Here is a 9,525-nt window from a genome sequence, read left to right as displayed (position 1 = left end):
CCAAGTTGAACTTGATGACCTCTTCTGAAATTCCTCTTTTGACCCCTGGTGTTTTAGGCACATCATACCAGTGGTTCATACCAGGCAACCACAGTGGAAAGCCTGGATGTGTGGGTCTCCATAGGGAAGGAAGGATCACCATGCTGGCTACCTGTTTCCAGGCCACACTCTTAGAGCAGCTAGGTGGGTATCATTGAGATACAAAGTATAACTTTTGGAAATGACATTATAAGAAATGGTTGCAAATTTGTGTTTTCTGAAAGTGGCTTTGGTTTTTAGAAAGAGCCAAAAATCTGATCAATATGGGATCATCATACTGGACAATACCATTTGGGAATTTAAAGAAAAAATCCAACAGCAGAGGCATGACTACGAAGGGATGCGGGTGATTTTCTTGGCATGCCCATAAGCTCAATATGAAATATGAGAGATTTTCCCCAAGTGGCACTTTGAAAATGTGTGCAGCCACGGAGGCATTGAGGGAAGCTGCACCCATTCGAGTGTCTACATTCTGAAGTGATTTTTCAAAGATCAATCTCACATTTTACAGTTATGGTGCTCACTCTATCTTGGTAAGGGATTGGCGTGTTTATTTCTTACGATAGAACGTTTCTGAGACTGCTAGAGCCTCTGACCCGCGCTTCCTTCTCTAGAGAACTCATCACGTTCCATGGGAGTCTTCTGAAGACCCAGCTGGGCACCTGGCTGGATTGCTTTTTGTAACCTGCTTTTACTTCACTCGCTTGTCCACTCATGCCTGCGCTGCTGCAGCACCGTGGCACTTTGAGGGTCTCTACTCTCCGGCACACGTTCACAGCTGGACAGCTGCTGGAGCTGGCCACCCCACACCCATGGGAGTGGCCTCCCGCTTTGTGGGATTTGGGACACCGAGGATGGCATCTTTAGTCCCTTTCATGGGGACTGCCCTTCCAGAGGGACCTGACTTAAATAATAAATTCTCTGTGTGAGAGAGAGAGAGACGGACAGACACACCATGGAATGTCCTGATGCAGGTTTATGTAATGAACAAGGCTCGAGCTTTCCCTTGACAGCGGGCTTTGGTAAACAAGAAAGGGGATTAGTTGCCAAAAGGCGTGGAGATGGAAGGGACCGGGCAGCTGAAGAGGAGCCTCTGGGTGACATTGAAGCTTTGTTTAAAGGCAGTTCTGTGAGTCTGCATGACAAAGCAGAGGTAGGGCAGCCTTATGGTGGATAACTCCTCTACTGGTTAAAGACTGAGGGGCAGAACAAGAACTCAGGGAAGCACACTGGTTTTCTGCAATCTGCACGGTTGTGGCATGGAAGGGGGGGTATCCTGGCCTATGTTAGTTTGCTCTACCTCTAACGTTTTCCCTCCTCCAAAGCATCAGCCCTGTATTTGTGGGTCCACTTTCTCCCATTGTCAGCTCAGGGGCACTGGGTGAAGGTTCCACTCCCAGCTTAGGGATGAAGCATGTGACCCAGGCCTGAGACAATCAAGCCATCATGATACCCAGACCATGGTGATCGCTTCAGGGCTGGGCAGTGCCAGTGACATTCAGTGACACTTTTGTTGGGACTGCTGGCATCAAGGTAGAGGTCTTTCCCGTTAAATTTGATCCTGAGAGCATGGAAAGCTGGATTTCTGGCAATCATCTTGTAACTACCAGGAACCCGAGACTGAAGCCAATACAGTGCAGACAGAGCAGAGGTAGAAAGAATCAAGTCCTGGTGACATTGCTTAGATCCTGAATCCAGCTGTGCTTGAAGCTTGATCTTCCCCTGAACTTTCAAATTCTTCTTCTTCTTCTTTTTTTTTTTTTTGAATGAATTTGGGTTGAGCCATCTGTTCCTTGGCACCCCAGAAGTTCTGACGGTGTCAGTTCTGTGCAGCTAGCAGGCAGGGGGCGGGAGCAGGCGGAGCAGGACTAATGCATTGATATAAGTTACAGGACGGCGTTTTGTTGTGATTCCCTTTAAGGAAGAGATTTCAACAGAGCTGTCTGAAGAGGGTACAAGCTCCCTCAAGGGTGAATTCTTTATCAGTGGCAGGATTTCCGATACGTACAGGATGACCACGTTGTGGGGAGAGCACAGAATCGGTTCAAGCATCAGATAGGGAGTTGAACTGGGCAGCTCTTTAGATCTGTGTTTCAAAGTCACTTCTTCATGATGGCAGCAGTGAGGTCACATGCGCTTTCAAACTCCTTCTCTAGGCATCTCTAATACAAGCAAGAAATGATCAAGAAAATGTTGCACAAAGATTCTGTGATCTTTTTTTTTTAAAGAATCAATTTTATTTATTTACTTTCGGTTGCATTGGGTCTTCGTTGCTGCACACGGACCTTCTCTAGTTGTGTCGAGCAGGGGCTACTCTTCGCTGCAGTGCGCGGACCTCTCATTGTGGTGGCTTCTCTTGTTGTGGAGCATAGGCTCTAGGTGCACGGGCTTCAGTAGTTGTGGCATGCGGGCTCAGTATTTGTGGCTTGTGGGCTCTAGAGTGCAGGCTTAGCAGCCATGGCACACGGGCTTAGTTGCTCCACAGCATGTGGGATCCTCCCAGACCAGGGCTCGAACCCGTGTCCCCTGCATTGGCAGGTGGATTCCCAACCACTGTGCCACCAGGGAAGTCCCTAATTCTGTGATCTTGATAACAGTTCCTGGTGGGCAGGACCAACACAGTTAGGTCTCCACCATGAATTTAACCTTCAGCTCTGCCACGAGGTCAATCCACTCTGCTCTCCAAACCCCTTCCACCTTCTGCTCGCTTCACCTACTTGTGCTTTTGCCCTCACTTGGAATTTCCTTTGCCTTTTAAGAACCAACTCTCCTTGACAAGGCTTTGTGCTCTGGCCTCCCCAGACCAAAGGAATGACTCCAACCCTGATCTCTGAGTGATCCAGTTTTCTGAAGCACTCCTTTGGGACTGATTGGTACTGCTTTGCATAGTTCCTTAATGTTTCTTCATGGTTCCTTGTCTGCCTGTCTCCTTGAGGGCAGATTTGGATTATGAATCCTAACTCCCAACACATGGCTTTGCAGAGGCTGTGCTCAGTTGATGCTTATAGGTAAGTGATGTGTTAATATCATGGGCTCTTGTTAGTAATCTGGAATCTGGCCACCTGACAGTCTCGGATCTGGGTCATTAGAGTTCACTGAGTTACTATGGGCTCTCCTACACCACAACCCAGTCCAGTTGTGTCCAGGTAGTTGTAGGGCCCAAGGCACAGAGGAGACAGACCCACACCTCCTTCCTCCAAGTCCTTCCTACTCTATCCACATCTGACACCCCACGTGACTGATTTATATAGTCCATTCATTCATTCATTCATTCACCGAATACTTACCAAGCACAGTGTGCCAGGCATTGTGTATACAGTGACAAGCTAACTAGATACAGTTCCTGCCTCTGGGGCTCCCGGGATGGAGTCCCTTCCACACAGAGCCAGGATTGGTCCTCACCTGTCTGCCTTTCTTTCCTAGATCCTGAGATGTCTTGGCTCAGGAATCTTGGATCCATCATATGTCCCTTTGGAGGTAGGGTCTCTTTGCCCTTTGCTGATGCTTAAGGCCTCCTCCTAAGGTCTTCTTTCTTCCTACTCTCCCTCTTGTCCGAGGCTGGGCTATTCCTCATTCCCAGGAACCACATTCGAATCCATTTTCCCAGCTCACAAAACCCAGAAAGAGATCTGGGCTCCCCAGAGACAACCTAATGGTTATGGTTAATATGAGTTTTGCATCTTGAATGTCCATTTGGTTTAAATTAATAAAGACAAGTGCAAATTCTGAGGACTATACACAGTCCTGACAGGTGATGGGAAAGCAAAGCCTAACCCTCGCTGGGCTCTGGCTTGAGGTCCCGACCCTCAGGTCACCAGTGAGGATCTGGCCTTTGACTCTGAACCCTGAGGATGAGGCTTCTGGTCCTCCCTGCAGCCCCTGCTGCCTCGGGTGCTGATGACAGTGCTGTGTCAGCGATGAGCGACACTGACGGCTGGGGTAGGGACTGTGCCAGTCTCTTTTTTCACATTTCACAGCGCGGTCCAAAGCTGCTGGGGGCTGCGCGGGAGGGGTCCCCTGGCCTGGCGCTGGTGGCATGGCGAGGAGTCAGGCTCGCCTTTGCTCAGTCTGTGCCAGGACGCTGGAGTGTGGCTGGCTCTTCCTGAGGGCAAAGCAAAGCCTGCGAGTAATCTCGGGGGGACTTCCTAGAAAAAAAGAAATGATTCCAGGTTAGAAAGATGTGGGTGGGAAGGGCAGAAAACGGATGGGAGGAAGCGCTGGCTGGCACGAACAGGAGAGAATTCCCAAAGCGCTCTTCTACTACCTGCCCACGTGCGTGCGTGTGCCAGGGGACGAGAGACCCGAGAGCGAGAGTCAGGGGCCGAGCGAGGAGACGGGCCGCAGGCCGATCCCAGGGAGCGCGCTGCCCGGGCGCCGAGCCCAGGGGCCGCCCACTGGCGGGGAGCGCGCAGGGGAGGCGGCGGCGGCGGCGGCGGCCGGGCTTCCCCGGGCTTCCCCTTGCCTGGCTGCGAGCGCACGGCGAGGGCTCAGGACGCGGAGGCGGTGACCGGCGCAGGGGAGCGGGAAGTCCCCGAGGCGTCCTCCACTCGGGGCCGGGAGCGTTGGGAGCGGCCAGCGCGGCGTCCCTGAGCCCCGGAGCCTCAGGCAGGAGGTTTGGGCTGAGCCCTCCCCGCTGCCCGCCCCTCCGGGCGCCCGCCCCCCGCCCCCGCCCGCGGCCTGGAGCGCGCCTCCCTCGCCGCCCCGGGTCTGAAGAGCCGGCGCCGGCCGAGCTGCGGGGGAGCCGCGGATAGCACCAGCCGCAGCCGCCGCGGGAGCTGCTCCGGCCGCACCATGCGAGAACTGGCCATCGAGATCGGTGTCCGAGCCCTGCTTTTCGGGGTCTTCGTGTAAGTAGTGGCGCGCCGCGGGCGGGGATGTCCGGACTCGGGGATCCACGGACCGAGCGTCTCGGCGCCCCAAGTTTGTTTGCGTCCCGCCGGGGCCAGGATTCGAGGGCCCCTTTCCGCGCTAGGGGTGTGTCCTAGGGGACCAAGAGAGACCCTCCCGGTCTCCCTCCTGGGACTCTGGGCGTGAAGGGACCCGCGTGCGCGAGGCTGGGACCTGTTCCCGTCACCCGCGTCGCGCCGGGGAGCGGCTCCGGCTGCCGCTCGGGTCCCCTCGCTTGCGCCTTTCACCGGCTCCGCACCACCTGCCGGGGGATTCTGGCTGCTTCCCTGGACGCAGACGCGACCCTCGTTGGTGTCCTCGGGAAGTTTCTCCTTGTGTGTGATCTTCCGAGCCCGACATTCGCAGCCTTCGCTCCTAGCCGCATCGCTCATTGCCCGCCGCGTGCGCGTCCCTGGCTTTGGCGCCGCGGGTCCGGGTGAGCGTTTTCCCTGGAGGCGTTTGCGGTAGTTCTCCCGCTGGAAAACTGTTGCTGCGGAGGCTCGGAAGTCCGGGGCCGCAGCCCTGGGGTGCGGGCTTCGTACGCCCGGAGATCTGTGCCGAGTCCGTATCCGCTTAGGGCAGCAGCGGAACGCCCGGTGGGGCCCCGAGCAGTGGGTGCCCGGAAAGAGCGGTCTCGGAGGGGGCGCTGGCGCAGGTTCTCAGAGACGTCTGAGCCCCGGTGCGCCCCGGGGACCCGCCGCCCGCCTCCCGGCCCCTGTCGCGTCGCTGCCTTTCAGATCCAAGCCCAGAACACCAGCTCAGACCCACTTCACAGCCTCCTGTCATCTCCTGTCATCTAGGCACCCACCATCTACACTTGTCCCTCCATTAGGGGGTCAGGTTCTCTGTCTTCCTGTGCCCATGGCTGTTTTCAGACACATTTTGCATATTTAAGTTGCATGAACTTTATGGATTTGACTTCTTTTTAAAGCCCACTGAGCTATTCCAAACAGGAGGCCCCTCTCTGGATTTCTGCCCCGGATATGGAGTCATTGGTGGCAGGTGGGAGACTGTGAGATGACTTCTATTCCGTGCAGCCCAGGGTATACACATACAAAGAAATGCCCTTTCTTGCATGTTTTTCTTTATGAGGGGCGAGATTCATCTAGAGTGTTTATTCACACCACCAGAACAAGCCGTGAGCTCCTCCAGATGCAGAAAAGACCCCTCTCCTAGCTTCTGACTAAACACTAGTGTTACTCAGTGGGAAGAAGGAAAGAGAACTTCGGATGTGTCCTGATGCACTTGGGAAAACAGAAAACACTTTTCCCTCCTCTTAATCTATTTTTCTACCTTTGGAATATACATTAAAACTAGTACTTGCCTTGTGGTCAGTTGGGGACAATTTCCAGCTGGCAGATAGGCTAAGCCCCGTTAAATTACTGTGTGATAGAAATGATAAAATAGTGCTCAGTGCACAGTAGAATTTACCATTTGTTGGGGGGACGTTTGTGTGAGTAACACTGAAATAAAGTACGCAGCCTCTTTTGATTGCCACTGGGAATTGTCAGATAAAAAAAGGGTCCAATAATATGTAAATATTTGTATTATTTTCAGATATCCCTTCAAACGCCCCCCCAGACATTCTCGAGATGTTTACAAATATATAATGAATGGTCTATGCAGTGGATTTGGGAATTTTTGATAATTGTTATTTTATGTGCTTCTTGCTTCCTCTAAGGCTGTTCTGTAAAAACCAGGTAGTTCATATTCTTTTCTCCAAACTTCCCCTTTGTATGAATTACTTACTGGGGGATCTGCTATCACCCAAAGGGATACTCTTGGGCGCTGATGGCATTTTTGGATGATCCCCTGGTTTCATATCAAATTGGAAATATTAACAGTGAGTCCAACTGTGGCTCTTTTACCTGCAAAGACCAGCTTTGGTATCTGTGCAAGACTCCCTGGGAACCTTGGAAGCTCAGATGCTGTTATCATCAGGCAGATAACGACTTCTGGAAGAACCGGTTTGGAGCACACAGATACAGATGACCCTTTGTTTTCTCAGATAAGCTTCTGGCGAGATGACAGAGGCTGACTTTCGAGGGGAGTTTTATTCTTCCTTTTGCCGGCGCTGGTCTGATGGCAAGCTTCAGTGGCTTGAACTCCCCTCTGCTTATGAAGGTGGTGGTCTCAGTAGCAGGGCTTCACTCCAGTAGGCTTAGAAAGTCCCTCCGGGCAAGCCGAATCCAGTTGCTCTGCTGTGGGGTCCAACTTAGCTGATACTATCTGGTTCTGCTTGGTATAGCTACTTTATTTCTCAGGATAAGAGAATAATCTTTGGGGGGGGGGGAATACCTTACGTCTTTGCAAACTTGTGCCTCTGGGGGAACATCATCTGTGGATACACTTGTTCTCTGATCAGATTTGCTCTGCATAAGAGTAGACTCCCTCCACCCAGTGCCCACGTGCTCCCAGAGATTTGAGGTTAGTGCTAATGCAATGCGTTTTTGGTTCCATAGGTAGTAGGGATATCTGCTTTCCCTTGTTCTCTTAAGGAACTGGTTCTCTGGCTGTAGATGAGGCTTAGTGCTGAGGTTTGATGATTCAGGATTCCAAGAGGAGGCTTTCCATGGGACACTCTCCATAGAGCACCCGAAAAGTACTTGGTCCTGGCTGAGAAGCTCAAACCACTGAGAAGAAAATCAGTAACGAGTAACGAAAATTAGGGCTGGCACATAAAGTTTAACCTAAAAGGAAATAAATTGGTTTGAGGAATCAATGTTTAGGATAAATCAAATTATGATGTGTAGCTTTGAGGCTGAATTTAGTGCTGGGAGGCTTGTGGGCCTAGAGGTCCAGTGCTGGCTTTAGCAGGTGCAAAAAAACACTCAGAGAACCCCTGCTGGCATCTTGGGTGGCAGCAGGACGGAATGAGCCCGTGGGTGCACCTTCTCTCTGCCTTTCCCGTAGTCCCTAAGTAAGAGCAAAGGGGCCTCTAGGCAGGACCTGTGGTCTTCAATCTCTCCCTCTGTGCCTCCATCCCTCCCTCCTTCTCTCTCTCCCTCTCTGTGGTTCCTGGAGGCTCCCTGTCTGGCATGTCCTTCCAGGAGCTGGGGGTCTGCTTAGGATGCCAGGCTGCTCAGGGAACAGTGTTGCCTCACCTCAGATCCACCCAGCATCCTTCTTTGAGCTCTTCTTATGCAGGAGGCGTGTGCAGGTGCCAGGGATGGTTGGAGACTGAAGGCTGGGTGCCTCCAAGGAGCTCGAAGCCTGGCAGAGCAAGCACACCAGGCACCACTATTTGTTATCCCGCTGCCTCCCCATCCAGTCGGCAGATGCATATTTGGCCTCTTCTGGGTGCCTGCAGTTGTAGTAATTTTCTTTCTCTATCATTAGTAAACTTCAGTATGTATAATTCCAAACAGGCACAAGGAAACTTGGCACTTTAGCCGGTTCAGGTGACTTGCTCCAGGGCCTTGGCTGTCAGGAGGATGTTTGGAATATCGGCAGTAGCTAGCAGATCTTTCTTCATTACCCCTAAGAGTCCAGTTTAAGACTCTAGGTGGGGGATGGTTATGGTAGGTGGAGCAGAGTGTTCAGTTTTACTTGGAGGAATTAATTAGTCCTAGGAGGAGTGACAAGGAGAGACAGTTGCCAGGGAAGGTTGCTTAGAGCTGACCTCTCTCACCTGAGTGTTGAGCAGTGCATGGTAGGTGCAGAGCGCCTGGGCCCAAAGACATTCCTGCAGACAGAGTGTCCTGGAGCAGAAGCCTGGAGGCACATTTTGGGTGGGATCGGGTCACCACGTGTGGCTTTAGCACAACATGTGGGTGGTAAGAGGGGCAGGAAGTGATCCTGGGACAAGAACGTGGATGGTCTCAGTGCCCTGTCAGGAAGCGTGGACGTTCCCTTGTAGGCACTCACTGGGGAGCCCTGGGAAGTTTGAAACAAAAAAGCACCGTGATCAGATACATGCCTAGTGCGGGGTAACGGCAGTTCCCTTGGGCACCTAGGCCCTGTTTCCTTCTGGGAGTGACCGTGCACAGCTCTGCCGCCGCCGCTGGGCCCCTCTGTGCTCTCCAGGAGCCCATGGTTTATTCCGCCTTCTGTGCGGGTTACACGTCTGGAGTCTGCATGTCTGTCTTCTTTGCTTTCCGCATTCTCCCACCTGGGCCTTGGGTGCTCGGCACCTCGGGAGAGCTCCCCAGAGGGCACTCAGTTTCCGCTGATTGTGTTTATAGGCCTCTGAGTGTTTTGCATCTATCCAGAGCAAGGCTTCCTGAAGGGCAGTCTGCTGACCACCTGCACCTGGATGACCTGGGGCTCAGTTCAGACTTACCTGGATCAACCTATGGAGTGGAGCCCCGGGAATCTGCATTTTCAACAGGTGAGCCTTCTCTCCACCACGTTTGGGGACTGCGGGTGTACAGTTTACAGTAGCTTGAGACCCTCTTGTGGTCAAGCGTTGCCTCTAGTCCTTTTCTCCTTTCTGGCTACATGGAAGACCAACGCTCCCAAACCCCTGCCTTAGGTGGGACCATAGGGAACATGGGAAGAGTGACAGGTGTCACCTCCAGGTTGAGGCAACATCATTCCCGTTTAGTGGCCTGTCATTGTCCTTCTCTGTTGATGGCGAGCGTGGAGCTCTGTCTTGAG

The 9,525-nt window shown here is 52.7% G+C and overlaps 1 protein-coding gene across 2 annotated transcripts in view; it reads left to right on the top strand.

Annotated features, from left to right (window-relative positions):
- The first annotated feature begins 4,750 nt into the window (after positions 1 to 4,750).
- PLPP4 (phospholipid phosphatase 4) overlaps positions 4,751 to 9,525 on the top strand; it is a 127,035-nt gene continuing 122,260 nt past the window's right edge. The window contains exon 1 of one of the 2 annotated variants that reach the window (XM_065894167.1): positions 4,751 to 4,886. In XM_065894167.1, coding sequence (XP_065750239.1) covers positions 4,831 to 4,886 — 56 coding nt within the window. In that variant the 5' untranslated portion in view covers positions 4,751 to 4,830. The remainder of the gene's footprint in view (positions 4,887 to 9,525) is intronic. The other variant, XM_065894168.1, reaches the window with a different exon arrangement.

This window comes from Phocoena phocoena, chromosome 16 (genome assembly GCF_963924675.1).
Source record: "Phocoena phocoena chromosome 16, mPhoPho1.1, whole genome shotgun sequence".
Classification (NCBI taxonomy): domain Eukaryota; kingdom Metazoa; phylum Chordata; class Mammalia; order Artiodactyla; family Phocoenidae; genus Phocoena; species Phocoena phocoena.
The sequence above is the reverse complement of the archived record's forward strand: the minus strand, read 5'-3'. Positions and strand labels throughout refer to the sequence as shown.